Source organism: Thunnus maccoyii, chromosome 6 (genome assembly GCF_910596095.1).
Source record: "Thunnus maccoyii chromosome 6, fThuMac1.1, whole genome shotgun sequence".
NCBI classification, from domain to species: Eukaryota; Metazoa; Chordata; class Actinopteri; order Scombriformes; family Scombridae; genus Thunnus; species Thunnus maccoyii.
Genome location: NC_056538.1, coordinates 17,855,564 through 17,875,643, shown reverse-complemented (window position 1 = coordinate 17,875,643; position 20,080 = coordinate 17,855,564). Strand labels below are relative to the sequence as shown.

The 20,080-nt window shown below is 43.5% G+C and overlaps 2 protein-coding genes across 3 annotated transcripts in view; both read right to left on the bottom strand.

Annotated features, from left to right (window-relative positions):
* Positions 1 to 4,417, bottom strand: c1qtnf5 (C1q and TNF related 5). The gene is made up of 3 exons (XM_042414311.1): positions 4,260 to 4,417; positions 1,050 to 1,291; positions 1 to 972 (listed from the first exon to the last, which is right to left on the bottom strand). The coding sequence occupies exons 2-3, from the start codon at positions 1,279 to 1,281 to the stop codon at positions 452 to 454; spliced, it is 753 nt and encodes a 250-aa protein (XP_042270245.1). The 5' UTR covers positions 1,282 to 1,291; positions 4,260 to 4,417; the 3' UTR covers positions 1 to 451.
* A 2,964-nt stretch (positions 4,418 to 7,381) lies between these two features.
* The window catches only part of kmt2a (lysine (K)-specific methyltransferase 2A), a 43,916-nt gene continuing 31,217 nt past the window's right edge, over positions 7,382 to 20,080 (bottom strand). For both annotated transcript variants that reach the window (XM_042413315.1, XM_042413316.1), the window contains exons 25-34: positions 17,439 to 20,079; positions 14,716 to 17,352; positions 14,447 to 14,518; positions 14,135 to 14,361; positions 13,608 to 13,682; positions 13,308 to 13,482; positions 13,003 to 13,110; positions 12,775 to 12,855; positions 12,314 to 12,443; positions 7,382 to 12,205 (exon numbers count right to left, since the gene is read on the bottom strand). In XM_042413315.1, coding sequence (XP_042269249.1) covers positions 11,930 to 12,205; positions 12,314 to 12,443; positions 12,775 to 12,855; positions 13,003 to 13,110; positions 13,308 to 13,482; positions 13,608 to 13,682; positions 14,135 to 14,361; positions 14,447 to 14,518; positions 14,716 to 17,352; positions 17,439 to 20,079 — 6,422 coding nt within the window. In that variant the 3' untranslated portion in view covers positions 7,382 to 11,929. The remainder of the gene's footprint in view (positions 12,206 to 12,313; positions 12,444 to 12,774; positions 12,856 to 13,002; positions 13,111 to 13,307; positions 13,483 to 13,607; positions 13,683 to 14,134; positions 14,362 to 14,446; positions 14,519 to 14,715; positions 17,353 to 17,438; position 20,080) is intronic.

The window sequence follows — 20,080 nt, the reverse complement described above, 5'->3', positions numbered from 1 at the left end:
TGTTTTTTAAAAACTACAAAGTTTTATTCATGTTTGATGTTTGCTGTGCAGAAATCGTTTGGAAACAAAGTGCAATAATAGCATGAAAGCTGTTTGAATTTGTGGCCTGGAGTTGGCTGGAGGCCACTGACACAACATCTGTTACAAGAATTGACTGTCACAACAGTTTAAAGGCAGCAACTGAAGAACAGACACTGGATAAACATTACTGCTCGGTGTGTGAACCTCACACTGCACGGTACAGTATGTGCCATTCGACCAACATTGTCTGGTGTGTGATTTTACTTATTACACAAACACAGATGTTCCACATCACAGCCTATTCACGTGTATTTATCCAGAACATCTCAATTATAAAACTAAAATAGGCAAGAAATATGTGTGGAAATATGTGTGCGGTTCATTTCCCAAAGTGGGATATGACTTTGTTTTGTTCATGAGTACGTGTCTTTCATGCAAACACAGCAGAGTTTTTCCAGTCTGAGTACACCAGGAAGCCGGTGAAGATGCTGTCTGTCTTGGTGCTGGAGTAAAATCCATGGTACTCTCCCAGAGCCATCTGGACCCACACCTGGTCACCAGGGATGAGATGCAGCAGGGAGCCGCCTGACAGAGACGCAGGTTTGGGCCAGTTGCCATAGAACTGAAAATAAGATGCTACCGTGTGCCCGTTTTTCATGAGGTCAAACTGCAGGCTGGCACGATAGACTGTGGCGTGGACGGCAAAGTAGTAGACTCCAGGGACTCTGCAGGTGAAGCGTCCCGTCTCTGGGCTGTAGTCACCCTGTTCATTGATCATGATCTTGTCGAAGCGGACTGCGTCTCCCACAGTTAGGGGTGAACTGTGGCCCTCTGATAGTTTGGCACTGAAGGCTGATTTGGGGGCCACGGCACACTCTCCTGGCTGCCCCCTCTCCCCTTTCTCTCCTGTGTCACCTCTGTCCCCGGTCAGACCTCGCACTCCTGTCTCACCTGCGGACAAAGAGGAACTTTCAGTGCTGATCTTAACCCTCACACATACAGACACACATTTAAATAAAGCAGAGCACCTGTATCTCCCCTGTCCCCCTTCTGTCCTTTCTCCCCTGGAGCAGCATCTCTCCCGTCCCTCCCGTCTCTCCCCGGCTGACCAGGACCGCCATGAGCTCCGGGAGAGCCCGGGATACCAGGTTGACCAGTGCACAGACTGGGAGGGATCTTGTTGTCTTCTAATGGACTGGAAAGTTGGACTTGTAGGACAAGGAGGGAGTGCAACAAGGGCAACAGCCTGAGAGATGTCATTGCAGAGTCACTGTTGAGAGAGAGACAAGAGTTCAGCAGTTTGCATAAATGTTTACAGTTTATAAACTGTAGGAGGGTTAACACCAGAGTTTAGACTTAACTTCATACAATGGAAAAACAGTGATCTGAATATACAAAAGTGCACCACAAAAGCCACTATAAAGATCAAGTCCAATCACACAGAATCACATGACAGAAGAAAATGGGAGCACGTATAAATGTTGAAATTGCAGCATAAATAAACACACTGAAATGAGAGTTTTACAGCAAAAATTAAGGCCCTGCGTTCAGTTTCCATCCTCTTGTCAAATATACTGGTACAGGATGACAAAACTGGATCCTGATTGGCTGAAAATGACTTCAGTTAGTCCCAAACTGCCTGTAAATGTGGGCTGATTTATAAAAACAATCTGTAATTTTAAGCACTTAAACTAAACCAACATTTACTAGGGTCCATATTAAACTCTCTTCTAATCATTTACTTTGTAACAATAGAGGCACTGCCCCTTTCCTCCTTTCTGTTTTGAAACATATTCCTGTAAAACTGAAATAACAAATTATATTATTGAGTTGGCTTAATCCAACATATTTTAGTGCTGCCAAAGCTGTAAGGAAGTAACCAGTAATTTAGAGCAGATGACATTTTCAAAGTGTCCTCCTCCACTCAGGTAGCTGTTCTTACATAATCTAATAGCTTATTATGATACTAAAACATTCCTACAGCTTTCACTGCAGCTCAGACTATAACAACACTTATGTGGAGTGCTTGTGTTTATTAACACAGGTGCCGTTTTTGGTTCCAACCAGTGTTTCCTAAGAGAACAATTTGAGAGAAAAAAAACAGCATGCTTAGTTTCAAGGAAGGCACGTGGTGTGAAGTGGAAGTGATGGAAAGAAGAAAAAAATGATCAACATGAAAGAAGATTCACCCCAACCCACTTAGATATACACTAGGTATATAATCTTCGACCTAAATACCCCTTTTTCTGTTAAATGACTCAAAATTTAAACTAAACAACATAATTTTTCATTATATACTGGTATAATTGCACTGTATCCAAACATGTTGTGTCTAACACTTATCATTTACGTGATGGCAAGCATTTTCTCTAAGTGAAACCTTGACTTGGGCCATTATAAAATCTGTTTTTCAGTTCTGGAGAATGAAAATTACATAATTCCTCATCTAATGACTAATCATATCTGCAAAACAAAACATGACTAATCCTTAGATTCTAAACAGATGTTTCTTATAAAGGTTTGATGAAATGTCGAATACCAGACAGTCTACTCAGAAACTACTCGCAGGCACACCTAAAAGTTAAAAAGTTAATTCTCAAATTCTCCCCCTGTCTTTGTTTTCTGTGAACAGGAATCACGAACCTCAAACCTCAGATGACCCTGCTTCAGTATGAGAGTTCAACAACCCCACATTCTTCCTATTTTATCTTTCCTGCTGGGTTTTTTAGTCCAGTCAGAATCCAGTAAAGAAGAGACACCGGCTCGTCTCACCTCTAGCCCTGTTTGGCTGCCTGTCTGAGAGCAAGACAGGCGTCACTCGACCGTAAACTGAGCTGATGATCTAAACAGGAACACTGACAGCTGTCTTATAGTGTGGTTAAGTAATAAAAACAAAACTCGCTGTTAATGCTGCGTGACAATGATGAGGAAAGTTAAGAGTTTTATCGTCTATCTGCAGGTCTTCCTGAATGGATTTGAGTGCTTACATGTACATCCACCACAGCTGCAGAGTGAGAGAGAAACAGAAAGAAAGGAGCAAAAAAAAGGGAGGAGGGAGAGAAGAGACAGATGCATGTCAGCATTCCTGCAGAAGAGGAGAGCAGACGAAAGGACAAATACTGGAGAGTCTGAGCAGCTGTCTGCCACCACTACTCAGTAGCTCAGATGATTAGAAACATGAATGTTTTCATTGAGAGCACGAGAGAAGACACTAAAAACTATTAATATGTGAAATATAGTTTCTACACAACTACACACTTCTGATTTAGTTTGTACTGTCAGAACAGATTGTCATACTCACTTTATCATGCAATAATCAGCTGACTTATATCTCATTTTTAATTTTCTTTTTGTGGCCTGCTGTAAAATTTGTTATGAGGTAATGTCCAGATGTTGAAAAGCAGTTGAAAGAACTTTGGATAAAGCTAAATCCAAAACACTCTTATTAGAGTCTGGTGATTTGGATTCAACTTCCTCCAGACTTTGAAAAACCTGGAAGATTTGTATGAACTTTTACAGGCAGTTCAAAGAACTGAATTCACTGCAACACAGAAAAAAAGTCCCACTGGCCAGTTTGGAAACAAACTGGCATTTTGCCTTAAGACCAGCTGGAGTGCAGTAATATTACACGTTTCTGTATGAGGCTGAGTCATGTTAAAGGCAAACTTATCTGTTTTAATCCTGTACTGCTGAATAATGCTTTTACCTAGAGGTGGAAAGTCTGTAACTAAGTACTTGACATACCTACATTACTTGAATATTTGTATTTAGAGAGAATTATTGTACTTTTTACTCCACTACAATAATCTGACAGTTTTACAGATTAAGATTTCATATTAAAAAAATAAGATTATGATAACTATCAACACAAAGTAGTTAAAATAAGCTCCACCTCTGCCACTTAAAACATTAAAATACTGCTTAAACTTTAATGCATCATTAATTAAATCCAGTATAACAATATAACACTGACAGTCTGTTGCATAATGAGTACTTTCACTTTTGATACTTTAAGTACTGTATTAATTTCAGATATTACTGATGATCTGAACAAAGTTTACTTTGTAATCGAGCTCGGCAGTCATATCAGTGATGCAGTTTATGGTAACTCAGTTCCTACTGGATGGTCTGGAGGAAAAAGGTGGTCATGTCTTTCTGTTTTCAACGCTGAAAGTATCGGACACATTGCGGCTCTAAAAGAGCAGCTGATTCAAGAAAATAATCAAAGCCTAACTTACCAGATGATGTAGTGAAGTCTCTGAGAGCTGCTGCTGCTGCTACTGCTGCTACTGATGATGATGATATCTGTGTGTGTTAAAGAGAATCCAGTGAAAGTTCTTCCTCCCAACCAGCGAGAGTCTGGCTGGGAAAAACTGAAGGGAAATGGTAATGAAATCCAATTAGAAACTGGGGTGGGTGGGAGAGGAGGAACTGTGGGTGGAGGAGAGAGAACAGGGAGGATACTGAAGGAAATATTTGATGTTCATCCAGCACAAATAAAGGAGAAATATGTGTAAAACAAAAACATTGAAACAAAATCAATACGAAGGGAGGGATTTAAGAGGGGAATAAGAGGATGATAAATGGAAGAATGTTTGGGAGGTTGCATAATAGTGTTTGGGAAACTCTCGGAAACATAACCACAGAGAGTTCAGAGAGCTGCGGTCAGGAAAATTGCAAATGTCAACGTGATACAGTGCAGCTGAAAATGTCTTCTTCTCTTTATCACACACAAAAAACAACATCGCTTTAAAGACAGACCCTCAACAGCGAGGTGAGGAGAGGTTAATATAGACATAAACTCCGTGATCTTTATGATCTACCTCCAAAATATTACCTAATACTTAATATCGGTGTTGCACTCAAGCAAGACTCTCTGATGGTAATCTCCTTTTCTCGGTAATGCTTCAGTGGCGGTGTGAAGTTGATAAAGAAAGAGGTCTTAATATCTTTCTGGCAAGAAAACTATAAACTTGAGGCGACTGATTTTCGCAGATCCCTTCAGTTTGAGCCAGTGAAAACATGTTACCGCTGTTATCATGCAGCAATTGGACCCAAAGGAGAAGGCCTGTGCCAAAACTGATCATGGTTCATCTAGACTCATCTGTGTGGGAAAGGAATCAGAAAATAAGCCATTTTTAGACCAATTTTAGTAATCAGCCGAAATTAATCCCGCTTTTATGTGTTTTTGCCACATATTGAGGCATTTAAAATTACAGAATTGATTGTGAAAGTGAAGTGTTTTGCTGTAACAAAGCGTGATTGTACACATGGGTGTGTTTAGACTACAACACTGGTTTTATGGGTTGATGAGGGGGGGAGGGGGGCACGGGGGTTATAGCAGCTCTTTGAAATTTTCCTGTAAATTTGAGTCATGGGGCTGTTGTGAGGAGGGATGTCTTCAGGCTCCTGTGGAGGCAGCGACCTATAACCGAAAGTGAGACGTGTTTCTGATTAGCAACACCAGAATCAGCACTTTCTGGGTCTGCTACACCAATTTCCTGTTAAAACCCATAAAAGGCTGCTTGCAGCATTCACTGTTAATTTGGACCACTTGGCAAACCAGCAGTTTGAGTACGTTTCTCATGGGTTCTGGTGAATCAGTGTGACTGGATAAGCTAGAGTAAATAAAGCAGTTCAGTTTGGAGTTGAACTGAAACAGGAAAACATTTCAATGTAAAACAAAGACTTGTGAGGTCCGCCTTGGGCTGGAAGCGCTGTGGCGACAGATGTTCTGCTTACAAAAAAGCTACATGATGATGTGTCTTATTTCCTTTGACCTTCCAGCATGGAACAGATGTTCTGTGGTGGGAAAAAAAAAGCTCTGACCAGAGCAATGTAGTTAGTTTGAATTTGCATTCATTACACTCACTGAATGGCATCTAATTTAAAACGCCACAAAAAGTATAATTAAGGGAATCAAGCTAACGTGAATGAGGTGACTAGCAGCACGGCTGTAATTATGAAGTTCTTCTCATCTGAGGTCATACCATTGTTACACAAAAACTTGCAGTAATAAACTGGCGGAGAAGCTTCGGAACGAATGTCATGACATCATGCAGTACATTACAGCCTCTAACAAGCCGTTTTCACAGCAGACAGTTTGACTTGTCATAGAAAGAAAAACAAGGGTGCTGCTAATAACATTAACGATGGCTCCGTTCTGTTAAAGTGTCTCAGTAAGTCATGACAGTGTGACAGTGTGGACAATATCAGGACCCTGAAACTGAAGCAGCTAAAAGCCATCAGTCATTTTATTTACACCTGTGATGTGTCAAAATATCTCTATAAAGAGCAACTCTTGTTAATCTATTAATTATTTTAAGCCATTTTCCAGGCAAATAATAATTTAATGATTTCAGGTTCTCAAATTAGGGGATTTTGTGCTTTTGCTTGTCTAGTAGTATAGTACTGAATTGTCTTTTGACTGTTGGTCAACCAAAATAGGTAATTTGAAGAAGGTTTTTGGGAACTTGTGATGCCATTTTTCATAATTTTCTGGACCAAATGATTAATCAATTAATTAAAGAGAGCTCAATATTGAAAATAATCATAAATTGCAGCCCTAAAGCACATGTACTTCACATTATTTCTAAACATATTCATAGCATGAAGGTGATAGTTTGAAGGTGATAATTTTTTTTGTTTGTTAACAGGCAATCAACAATTTCCACTTATTTCTGTATAATATGACAATCCACCAACTGAGTAAGAATCAATAAAGAAGCAGCAGGACAAACTAAACTAAACTAAACAGGCAGTCTTGTAACATCATATTTATACCATCACAGAAAACTTCAGGTCTGTGTTTATTTTGTTTCATTGTTGGTTTAAGAGTCTGCACTGTGTTACCACTATGTGATAATGTAACTTACAAACTTTATGTGATGGAAAACAACTCATGCAAAATGCCAACAGATTGTCATAATGTATAAAAAATCAGCAGGAATCAATGGATGCCTTGAAACAAGCTGTGGTGTCATGCATATGTGATCTGTAGTAAAACAGAAAACTTGGAGAAATTATTGACCTTGAAATTAGCAACACCATCTTACCACAAGGTCTATTTAGTAGCTGTTGTGGAGCTTTCAGTGATATGAAATGATCTTCACTGGCGGTGAGTTTTCCCAGTTGCAATGAAAATGAAGATGTTCGTATTTGTTTTTTTCTGAGCACTTTACGGACTTCTACTCCATCTGCTGATGAAGATCGTGTGATATGAATAAAAGCTCCACAGCAGCTACTAAATGGACCTTTCTTCAACCACTAATGTAGCCCGCTAGACTTCGAGAGCAGTGAACCAGTCAAGAGACAAGAAAGAGTAAAGGAGACATGTTTATTATTTAAACTATCACTTAAATAAAAAAGTGCATAGAAAATAAACATGATTAGAAACTTTTCTTTTTACACTTATGTACAACTTTGTTTCCTAATTATACATTCAACCAAGTAGTTTGTGGTTTATTTTCACTGTGGTGGTTTTCCTTCATTTCGATGATGTGTATTGAGAGAACACTGTTAAAACGGGAGAAAATGTGACTGTTTGAACTCATGAACTTGTTATTACAGAGAGCAGGAGGAATATTGATAAGACAAAGGTATATTCAAGGCATAAGAAACAAGCCTGTTCATGATCCCTCTTTTTTTTTTGCATGTCCTACCGCCCGCTCCCTCTGTGACACCACATCCCATCCTAGGCTGAAAACTTCTATACACAAGAAACAATTAGAAAATTACAAATACATGTTAAGTACTCGCCCGACCTCTCCGAAACCGTGACTTGTAAAATAACAATTCAGGGTGGATGTTGCACAAAATAAATAAATTAAATGTTTTCAACATCATCATTATCTCAGCATTATGACTTTCTATAAAAACAGTACATGATAAGTACAACCAAAGCTTCAGAGGAGAAGAGGTGGTCAGGGAGACATGAGAGGTTTCCAAAACGAACAACAACATTTTGGCGGGATCTTTAAAAACTCCTGGTCAGTCTCCACAAACCAAGCTCTTAATTTATACCACATCAAGTAAGCCGTCTAGAAGTCCCTGTTAAAACGTACAAAGAAAAAACATAAAAACATTCACTACAACAACCAGGGAAAGAAATTAAAATGGCTGACCTCAAGAAGTTCACAACCACATTAACACAGTTACATTTCTCATCACATAAAAACCGTTCCTGTCCAGAAAGAAAACAGAAAAAACAAAAAAAGTAAAACTGCAATGTTCCTTGCTGGCGAAGGAACATTCACAGGCACAGCAAAATTGGTACTGGATATCAATATACAAAAGAATGATGCACGTTAGTTTCATCTGATAGTACTGTAACACAAAACCATTATAGAGTACATTGAAACATTGCTATTAACCATTATAAATCTGCTGTTTTGCTACTGTAACTAAGTTTGTCTGTCCATTCCATATATTGTATAGATACTAAAGTACAAGAAATTACTATGCATGTTTTCGTATAATATTGTTATGTATTTATACTATAATTACAGATAATGACGGAGAAGGGCCACTGGTGTGGCGCGGTAAAATGAAGTCCAAAGAAACAACGGAGACCATTTCCTTATTGTATATATGCTGTTAAAAACAGTGAAATAAACGACTTATTGTTCACTGAACCCTCTGACCCTGAAAATGCAGAAGTGGATCTCGAGAAACGAGAGTCATAGACAGAGCCCTTTGCATTGGTAGACATGTCATCACCGATGCTAGCGTGAACTGTTGAGCTAAACCAGTAAGAACCTGTTGTCCTACAGACAGAAATGCCACTGCTGTTCATTCTTCAGTGTTAATCCCAGTGCTGAAATGAAACTGCTGCTGCCGCCTTTGAGGTCACATCTACGCATCGTCCGTATCTACCCGGGTTGTTGACACGAGAACTGAAAACAAACGTAGCTGACAAAGCATCAACATCACAAATCTGGTGATGTGGAGGAGGAATATACATTCATTGTTGACCTTAGCAGCAGAACCCAGCGAGCCCGATGTAGGTGCAGCAGCACAACCACGAGGCTGGCCTGTCAGTCGGGGTCAGGTAGCTGGACTTTTAAGACCTGAACTCAAAGGAAAGCCCAGGTTATACACACTGCACCAACAAGGAAGGAGAGGGCTGCTGGCATGGTCCCTGCCTTCACTTTGTAGCAGAAAAGAGTCAAGTGCACTTTGCTAGAGCCTCAAACGCCACTTTCAGGGGTCATAAAGACCGATCGCAGGTTGACTGACCTCGGTTTTTATTATCAGGGCCTAACGCACAAACTCTCAGTGACTATCTGTGCTTGTGGTTTCAGCATAGGAGTTTGCATTGTCTGTCTGAAGAAAGAGCTGAGTTTTCCTATGTCTATTCAGTGCCTGTGTCACAGCTAAAGTGCAAACCATGTGTGGGATCACGTTTTTGTTTCAGCTCACAACAACAAAGGGGCAGAGTGGGGGTAACCGCTAACGGCCTTTAGGTGATAACGAAGTCGGCATGAATGATGGACAACAGTGAATTAAAAAAGGGACAAACAATGTTTCCAGTCACTTTGTGGAACCAGTCGGTCTGAAGAGTTTAATTAAATATTCGGTCCAGGACATGAAGGCTTGAGAGAGAGAAGAGGCGTTCTCTTTTACAACTAAGGCAAACCACAAGGAGACTGGATAAAACAAGGGAAGGTGATTTCCCAAATGCTGGCGCGCACCGATCAGTGGTCACCATGACGAAGTGGTTTTGTTAAATGAACGGATTGGCTCAACAGAGATATGACAAATGCTGTTGGTAGCATTAAAATAAAGGCACCTCTTTATTATATAGACCAAGTCTGAAGAGGAACAATACTTTGAACTGACGGGACTTTTGTCTGATTTGTAGATGCCAAATTGGCTGCGAGTCAGTCGACCCACGGTTGATTAGTGACAAAAAGTAATTATTTTGATATGACTGTCTGGTAGCAGCAGTCTTTACGGGACTTGATTCTCTGTGTGATGTGGTGTGGAGACAATAAGGCTGGAGAGAGCAGATATCTGCTATGGATCAACAATCTAAACTCTCCCAAGTGCATAATAATAGTTCACATGACTGCCACACTGCCAGCTAGAACTGGAGCGACAAAAAAAAAAACAAAAAAACAAAAAAAACCCCATCAGCTCTGACCGAACGGTCCCGGGATAAAGAGCTACTGGTGGACTGAACCCAACAGGACCAAGCCACAGACCAGCGTCAGTCTTTGGAATCAAAGAAAACATTCAGGCTACAAAAATCAAAAAAGAAAAAAAAAATTACGACAAAAACAACTTTGAAAAGGCAGCGGAATACAAAACATAGAGACCAAGCATTAGTTTTTGTAAACCTCTATTTCCTACAAAAATGGCAATAAAATAAATACGATTTTTTTTAAAAATATAAATACCATCATTAAGTGCTATTCACTAGTGAGTGCTTTTTAAGTCTTTTTGTAGAAAAATATACATTATTTACATTTGTTTTTTAAAAGCAAGCATGATATTTCCCTGTCCATATTAAAAAGACAGATAACAGACAAGACTTGAAAAGACTTAATACAAATAAAAACATTTTCATAGTAATGGTTATCACAACAGGCCAAGAAGGAAACAAGCTGTGTGGAAAATTCAATTCAAGGGCGTGATGTTTGGTTGTCTTTGCTGCTGTAATTTGGAACGTGACTCAAAAGTCCGAGCTAATAATTACCAAAAACAAGTTTGATAATAAGAACAGCATGCACAAACCTGCAACACGACTTTCTGTGAGATCCATGGCGTGCTCTGGATCAAGGCTCCAAAAATCAATTATAAATATGTCTACTTAAAGCACATCAGTAGAGTACTCCAGTCCCTTGGCTGTCAGTCCACCAGAATCTCTAGCTGCCTCGCTCTCTCAAGGCCAGAGGCTTAATCCCATCAATAACATGTCTACATAGCTACCAAGCTGTCAGACTACAGAAGTCAGTTTAAGTACAATGGATGGTATCAACCGTCAGATATCACCCTTATCATGAACCACCAAAAATAACCTTTTTGTCTTTTAAACAAATCTACATTTCTACACCCCTTGTCTCTTTTTTTACGTCCATCATTTCTCTTCCTTTCTGTGGCTACTGCTCCGCCGACTGTTTCCACCTGTACAGCTCTCATCAGGCTGCTATACACATACAAACAGCTCCTATTTACAGTGTCGAATGTACACACCTCCGGGCTTATAGAAAAAAAAGCCCGGTTAGGGGAAGGTTCCAGTAAATCGCCACGGCTCTGAAGGCATCAGGGCACATTCAGACAGGGAGATGTGCATCAATAACAGCTGACACTGAGATTTAAAAAAAAAAAAAAAAATCTAACAAGTTTCTAATTAAAATTACTGTTCCAAGTCCCTTTAACAAATTGCACTTTGGTGTAAAATGGAACCAAGTTCTTTGATTTTTTTTTCCTTCTATGTTTACATCTCAGCATTAGTGGACCATAACATCTTCAAAGAAATGACACATCTTTTTAGAAAATTAAGGAGGACGGGCCAATGTCAAAAATGATGAAGGGGTAACTGTTTATAATCCAAATGTAAAGATTGCAATGCTGCAAAGGCTCTTATCATTTCATATCTTCACCCACTGAAGGTGAAACTTGCCATACCGAAATGTAAATGAGACAAAAGGAGGCACAATATGTTTCAATTTCTACAAATGGCCCCTCCTCCAATATGGCCTTTCCTGCACACACAGTACGACACACAACTGTTGTCTCTGCTGCGCTCTGCCGACACCGGCAGCAGAAACGCTCACAGAGCTCGTGCACTGGTGGCAGCTGTGGCCCTACGTGGACCGGACACACGGAAAAGTGGCATAAAGCCGGTGCCACGGAAACCCCCTGCAGGGGAGGCAGTCCTCTTTAAATCGTTTAGATACTGGTATCAGTTGAGGAACTTGCGACACTTCTTCGCACCACAGTTGCAGGGCAGCTTGTTGCTGGCGTCCTCGATGGGGAACTTGTAGTCGTACGTGAGCTCCTCTCCACAGTAGATGCGGCGAGAGGCGAAGATGACGATGTGCTTCTGGCCATCCACGGTGATGACCCGCGAGTAGCAGTTGGGCTCACAGGAGTGGTTGATGAAGCGGGCAGCGTTGCCGTGCACCGTGGCATCCACCACCTCGTAGTCGTCAATGCGAAACATGTAACAGCCAATCCCCTTTGAGGAAAATAAAGACACAAGTTACATGATTGATCCTTCCAAAGCTTTTTAGTCAAATTAATTAACAGTCAATTCTCCAGACTCAGAGGTCTTTCTCATTCTCACCTTTCCATCATAATATTTCTCCCGTTTGTCAGTGAGCACAGAGCGGATAACATTTCCAGAATATTCAATGACCATCTCCCCTGCATCAATGGTTTTCTTGCAGAATAGTCCTCGACCATGAATGGGAGATCTGTAAATCACAGTAATGTCATTTAAGTCTCTGTTTATAGACATATGTATAATTTTAAACCTTTTTTTTATACCTTCTAGTTCATCAAAACTTTGCTATAACAATAAATGAAAACGGTTGCCTTTAAGTTGTCAAGCTTACACTTTACAGTTAATTTTGAGAAACAATACATTGTTGTGATGAATAGGAATGAAATTAATTTAAATTGTTAATTGTTCTTCTCAACATTAAAACGAGCAAGGTAATTGCTACCTGCATGCTACAATCATCTGCTTCATGTGCAGCCTGATGATTTATAACTGATTAACAGATAAAGCGCCACAGATCTAACCTGTAGACTCCGACGGTTTCCTTTGAGGTGGCCTTGAGCTGTTTGAATCTAACAGCGAGTGGGAGCTCCATGGAGGCACGCCTGCAACCACAACATGAAAAAGACATTTTATATTGACGATATGAATAATTTCTCTGTAACCTCAAATGAAACCATCTTGATGGATTTCAGAACTGTTAATGATGATTATCAAAAATGAGTGTTAAGATATAAAAGAATGTATTTTACCTGGCAGTCCTGAGCTGTCCTTCTTCATCATCATCTTCCTGTGGCCTGTACTCAGGAGGCTGGCGGTGTTTTGATGCCAAGAAATTGAACATGTCAAATACAGACCTCCTGGAGGACAGACAAGTGGAAAAGATAGCAGTCAGAAACAAACACAAGATGATTACTTTATATACCTATGAACATAATGATTCAGAATACTCATGGTGATGATTGCAATTAAAACCAATATTCAAATAAGGAATATTAAAGCTACAATTACAACTCAAACCAATATCTGCGTATGTGTATGTGGGTCCCATCCTAACCTGTGGTGGATCTCTGCACGAGCCGAGCCGTGGGGGTTGATGGGAGGTTCATCGGTCTCCTCTGGTTTGTGGAAGCGGAAGCGGTAGCTCCGACAGTGTCTGGAGCCGTACAGCTGCTCCAACAGGAAGACCACCGCCTCGTGGACAACTCCCAGCATCCTCAGTCCGTTCACGCCTGAAAGAAGTGAAGAAACACATCAACAATGAGTCAAAAGAGTCGTCCAAATATATATTTTTACAACAACAACATTTTTTCCTTTTTAAAACTTTTTTCCCCATGTAGTCAGAGTAGTGCCTCACCTTCAAAAGAGAGCTCTTTGAGTCGGGCGTTGGAACGAGCTTCTTGCACCTTATCAGTCAGGGATTTCCAAGCCTCTGTAGAAAGACAGGCAGTCAGGACAGGAAGGCTCATGAAGTGTATGGTTCAATGTTTCACAGCATCAATTGGTTCTAATAATAATAATAATTATATATATATATATATTACAACCTTTACAAAAAAGTAAAGTATTTTGCATGCATGTAACATTTTGGTTACACCATGTTACATGTTTTAATTACATTGAATTCATATTATATATAGATTATTTTTTGGCATTTTGCCTTTATGTGAGAGTCTGTATAGTGAGACAGGAGACGTGGGAAGAGAGAGAGGCATGTGAGTGCCTTAACCGTTAGGCCACCAGAGCACCCCATTACATTAATTTACTAGTTCTGCCAAAGTGAATACTCAGTTTCACATTTAATTCAGCCAGGAAGTCTGACATTTACAGTATTTGGTGTTAAAATTTCAGGGTGTAGGTAGTTATGTAGGTTGTTTCTCGCACCTTCAATACTCTCACAGCGGATGTGGAAGCCATCCTCGCTGCGGATTTCAAAGATGATGCCTTTCTTGGGTTTGCTATCCATCCCCGTGTCCCTGCTGTTGCCGTCCTGCTCGGGTGGCGAAGCCACTGGAAGAGAACCTGCTCCCCCAGCTGCGGATGCTTTGTCTTTCCCCAAGACTTTCCCCGGTAAAACAGGACCTTCAGAAGTCTTCTTTTTACCAAGCACACTTGAAAAGATTTGAAGCAAGCATTAGAACTCAATTCAGTATAGTCAGTATGAAAATGGGTAACAAGGATGAAATGACGCCACACCTTTTGTTGGTTGCCTTGTCCGTGGGCTTGCCTGTGTCCATGGGTTCAGGGGAACTCAGCTCTTTAGAACTGCTTACAAAGAAGATCAAAATGACTATATATTGTATGCTACTTACATTTTAGTGAACAATTGGTAGGTATAGATTCAGTCAAGGTGAGCTATTTCACTTGACAAAGTCAGTGCAGTTTTCCCATTTATTCATGTCAATAAAAATAAATCCAGCATAATATAAATGCATCTCAAGCTGCCAAAATAATAACTGTCTCACCTTGGGTTAGAGGAGAGTCGTCCTGCAGGGTTATTGTGATGCTCCTCTGCCTGAGAGGCCTTGAGCTTCTTCCCGCTGATCATGTCCGTACTTTGCCTACTCCTCTTGGCTTTCTGTTTGCCTTTTTCTGCTCCTGAATGTGCAACTGATGAGGACGAGTTAAGTGGCCTTTGTTCTGAGGATCTGGAAATGGGAGTTGTTCTGCTGCTCTGGGAGTGTGCAGAGGTCTGTGTTTGGGTGAAAACGCCAACAACACGCCCCTTGGCAGGGCTTAAAGGTGTGGCTGGGGCTAAAGTAACAGTGGTGCTTGTACAGTCCACAGTCTGGGCTCTGTTAAAAGGCTGTGACTGGTGTTGTAAGTGGATATTACTGCCTTCTGTGTCTCCCTGCTGGTTGACAGCCATGCTGATGGTCTGTTGGGTGGGCAGGACACAGATGCTGCTGGCTATGGATGTCTGAACAGAGGAGCTAAGTTGTGACATCAGAGGAGCTGCCCCTGCTGACTGAAGGACCATCGGCTGATCGGATAGGCCCAACCCATGCGGGCTTGCCTTAAACAGGAGGTTGCTAATTGGCCCTGTGATCTCAGTAGAGTTGAGGACAGGGGTAGAGAGGGAGACTGATCCTGGTGCAAGAAGGCCAGCAGCACCACTAGGGGGCACAGACACAACATTTAACACTGACTGACTGGGGTTGAGACCAGAGACTGTACAAGGTAGGAGGTGAGTAGAAGTATCGTGACCCAGGATACCAGACTGTGCTGTAGCAGGGATCCTCGGCTGAAGGAGAGTAGTGGGATCCAAATACATAACCCCACTTGGTTTGGGTCTCTTGATAATATTGGGGACCTTACGCTGGGAAGAGGAGAGGGTGCTTAACTCAACCAAGCCACCAGGCTGGCCAGGGATGCTAGCAGTAATCTGAGGGGAAGACAGGTTGATTAGGGTCATGTTAGGAGGGGCAACATCCGACGGGGCCAGAGTGGGCTGGCTGCGTGAGCGGGCCAACTTTTTGTTTTTTCTGGGCAGAAGACGAGATATAGGCCTTTTCTTGCCGTGAGCAGAGGCGAGTACAGTCGGGGAAGAAGTGAGAGAGGAGGGACTGGACACTATGGCAACACTGGGACCCAACTCGTGCGGTCGACCGGCCTCTGACACCAGAATCTGGGGCTGGTCGTGTGGCAACCCAATGAGAAGCCCTGAGGTGGTGCTTGGGATTCCTGCCTGGAAGCCGGTCTGTGTGGCTCCTCTAAATGTGTGAATCTGGGAGGAGTGGGGCATCGTGCCAAGGACTTTGCCGCCAGCGGGAAATATTGGCTGGGCCGAGGTGAGACCAGGATTTAACCCTGTGGTGAGTGTCATGGAGCTGAGCACTGCTTGGGAGCTGGTGTCCATCACTCCTGCAGCGCTAATTTTTTGGGTGACTCCATTAGGGACAGTCTGAAGGACATAGAGGGGCTGGAACTGCTGGTTGACCAGGATGAGTTTGTCAGGGCCTGGTTTGATGACTGCTGGGCTGGAAACCTGAGCCTGGGATGGTCCTGGACCAGGGACTGGACTAGGGCTGCCTGTAGCTGCAGTTGGTGCTGGAAGGTACTTCTGACCCTGAAGAGGCAGAGAGGGAGAACTTGGCAAACCAGGAGTACCAGAATTCCTGGGAACATCCTGGTTACCTGGCGGTTCTACCACCTGGCCAATAGCAGGGCTGGGAATAAACTGCTCAGGAGTCATGTGACCTTCAGTGACTTGTGTATCCCTGTTTCCCAGATTTGTAACATCATGTTGATTCTCTGATGGTGACACACCTGGCCCTGCTCTTTTCTTGTCCCCACTCTTTTCAGCACTGATTGTCTCTGGGTCAGAGGTCAAGCCCAGCATGGTGCGGTCTGAGGTATCCGAGATGAGGCTCCCAGCACTATGGTTCTGACTGGTACTGACAGTAGGGCTGCGTGTGGTCAGCACAGAGAGGTCAGAGGGCAGCTCCAGAGGAAGATATGGCTCTTCTACAGATATGGAGCTATTCACACTACTCTCCACAACCCCTCCACTCTCTGCACTGGGCAGTTGCTGGGAAAAGTCATCAAACAGAATGTCTTTGCGCCGGTTGACATCCACCCCGACATAACCCTCATCCAGCAGCAGCTCAGAAGAAGAAGGCTCAGGCTGTTGACCAAGAGCCTGCATTGACATGGAAGGTGTGTTCAGGACAAACTCCATGATGTCTGATGGCAAAATGTTACCGCAATCATCACTGTTGTTGTTGTCGGAGTCTGATTTAAGCAGGTCTGTGCTGAGGGACAGCTGAGCTTCGAGGGGATCCTGACCCTGACTTTGTGGCTGGGACTTGACCCCGCCTCCTAAAGGAAGACAGTTTTCTTTCTGGTTCTTTCTGCCTTCTCTTGTGTTACTGCTTACTGCTCCTGCTGCTCCGCCACTGTTGTCAGCCTCCTTGCTCGAGTCATGGGACTCCAGTTTCTCTGTGTGCCTTTCTCTGCCCCTTCTCTTAGGAGTGCTCTTATGTGGGGTGGAAGAGGAGGTGGCTGTAGTGGTTGTGGTGCTGGTGGTGCAGATGCTTGTGTCGCTCTCTGACCCATCATCAACGCCATCGAGCTGGCCAATACGCTGCTTGCCCAAGGTCCTATTAAACACAGCAAAGACAATACATTAGGTTGTTATTAGAGAGCATGGAAAAATAATCAATTAAAAACTATTGTGTGTACTTACAAAGCGCTCAGCATGTCTTCTTCAGCTTTTCCTTGTGCCCTCTGTTGTTGCTGCTCCTCATCTTTAAGAAAGCGTTGGAGCTGGGAGCCCCGTCCCAGACACTGGTCTATCCCTTCTATGGATGGCAGGCCCTCACCTGGGTTAATTATTGTTCGTGAGAAGTTGTAGTAGTAAGGGTCTTTACCCCTCTGTTTCATTCCGCTATCCTCATCCTCTCCGCTGTCCCCGGAAGAAGAGGAGGTGCTCATATCATCTGCTCCATCCACCTGCCCCTCAGCTGACTTCTTGCGACCACCAGTCCTCCTCTTAACCACGGCTCCAGCTCCATCCCCACTGCCATAGAAGGGGAGGTCCTCCTCGCCGTATGAGCGGACACCATAGAAGGGTGTGAGTCCAAAAAACATGTTTGAGCGTGCACGGGCACTGCGTCGGGGATAGCGCCGCTTGGCTGACCCTGACCCATCGCTGTCATCCTCGTGATGTTTGTCATCCATACCTCTGTCATGGTCATCTTCTGGGCCATCAGCCTCATCTTCAGTGCCTCGAGTGAGGAGGCTGCGGTGGTCGCGGAGTTCGCTGCGCGGGTGGTCTTTGTGCAAATCGTCCTCCTCCGTCTGCGTCTGGGTGTCAGATTCAGAGCTGTCACTGCTACTGGCAGAGGGTGAGGAAAAGAGAGCGGAGCGGGCTGAACGACGGGTCCCCTGGCCGGCAGGAGAGACAGTGGAAGTAGTGGTTGTGGGACAGGAAGAAGAAATACCACCAACAGTGCTGGTCCCATTAGGGTCAGTCTTAATATCGGTCTTCAGTGGAGTTACAGTGGGGGGCTTAACAGATCTCTTTTTCTCTCTTGAGGACAGCTGCAGCTGGTTAGTTGTTGGTTTGGTGTGAGACTGAGAAGACGTCTTCACTCCTTTCTCTGGTGGTAAACCCGCCTGCTGCAGATGCTGCAAGTTGTCCACACTGGAGCTGTTCTTTCTCTCGGGACAGGAGAAATTTTCTCTGCTCTTTGAAGATGACCTGTCTCCTCCCTGGTTCTCAAGCTTCTCCCCCTGAGCCTTCCCATGGGCTTTGGTGCTGTTTCCAAGCATCTGAGCTTTGCTATTGCTGTTGTTGTGAGAGGTGGGATTCGTAGCATGTGTGTTGGAGCTGCCGGTAGCTTTAGTATTATTGTTGAGGAGTGGAATTTTGTTGCTGCTGTTGCTATTTTGGAGACCTTTCTCCCTTTCTCGGTCTTTGGACACCTCTCTGCTGCCTGCTGTCTTAACTTTGGGGTGTTTGTCTTTGGCAGCTGAGGCTGCAGCTGGGGACGCAAGGTGCATGGAGCCTCGTTTGACAACGTCATCTTCTGCTGGTGTCCTTGACGGCCAAATAGGCTTCATGGCTGCTGCTGTGGCCGGACCTGATGAGTAATCATTTGATTTCCGTGCATTGGTCTTCTGAAACGAAGGCTGCGGGGAGCCGGATTTCCCAACAACTGAGTCCTTATGGAGTGAAGATGGCATTAAGTTTCCAGTGCCACTACTGCTCTCCTTCCCTGAGTTGGGCTTGTCCTTAGACTGGATAATGTTAGAGGTGGGGGTGGACCGGTGACGAGGCAACGAACTGAGGGTTGCAGAAACGTCCTGGTCTTTGCTTCCATGTTTCCCTTGCTTGTCAGTCTGCTTGGTGCTGCTACCTCTCTGCTGACTTGTAAGGACAGCAGTGCCCACAGGAGGGGAGGACTGGCCTGAGCCTGCAGGTGCCAGTCTGGGGTTCTTGCTCTCACCTGAAGCCTGTTTGGACTGACTGCCAGGGTTGCTGTCTTTCCCTGAGCCAGAGTCTTTGTTTCTCTCTGTACTTCTATAACTGGAATCTCTCGAGGGTCTCCCCTTGTCAGAGTCTCTGCTAGATGGTCTGTCTTTTCCTGCTTCCCTGCTATATTGTCTATGCTTCTCAGAGTCCCTTAGCCCCGTATCTCTACTGAGTGGCCTAGCTTTTTCAATATCCTTATAGCTGGAATCTCTAGAGGATGATTTGCTCTTATCTGTTTCTCTGTTGCTTGAGTCTCTGCTTGCCTGTCTCCCCTTCTCAGAGTCTCTGTTCACTTGTCTCCCCTTTTCTGAATCTCTTAAGGGGTCTCTACTGAGAGGTCTCCCCCTCTCAGATTCTTTCAGACCTGAGTCTTTACTCAACGGTCTCCGCTTTTCTGGCTCTTTGGCTGCTAGTTCGCCTTTGTCTGAGTCTTTTTGCCCAAGGTCTCTGGATGATCTATTCCTCTCAGAATCCTTAGAGGCTTGCTCTCGACTTGACACTCTCCCCTTGTCTGCATCTCTCAACCCTTGGTCTCTGGATGGTTGTGATCTATTCCTGTCTGTAGAGAACTGTCTACCTCTTTCATCGTCCCTCTGGACAGAGTCTTTGCTGGGGTGTTTGGCTTTTTCAGGGTCTCTGGCAGGCGAGGGGATGAGGGGCGGGGGTGAGGTAAGGGGTCGTGACAAAATCTGAGGTGGGGACGTCATCCCTCTCTGTCTGTGCAGCTGGTGAGTAGGAGGGGAGAGAGAAGGGGAGCTGTGGCGTCGTGAGTCAATATTCCGCATGCCAGTGTTCAGCAGGGAGTCTCCTACTGTCACAATCTCATGGCTTTGGGGCTGAGAGGAACCTCC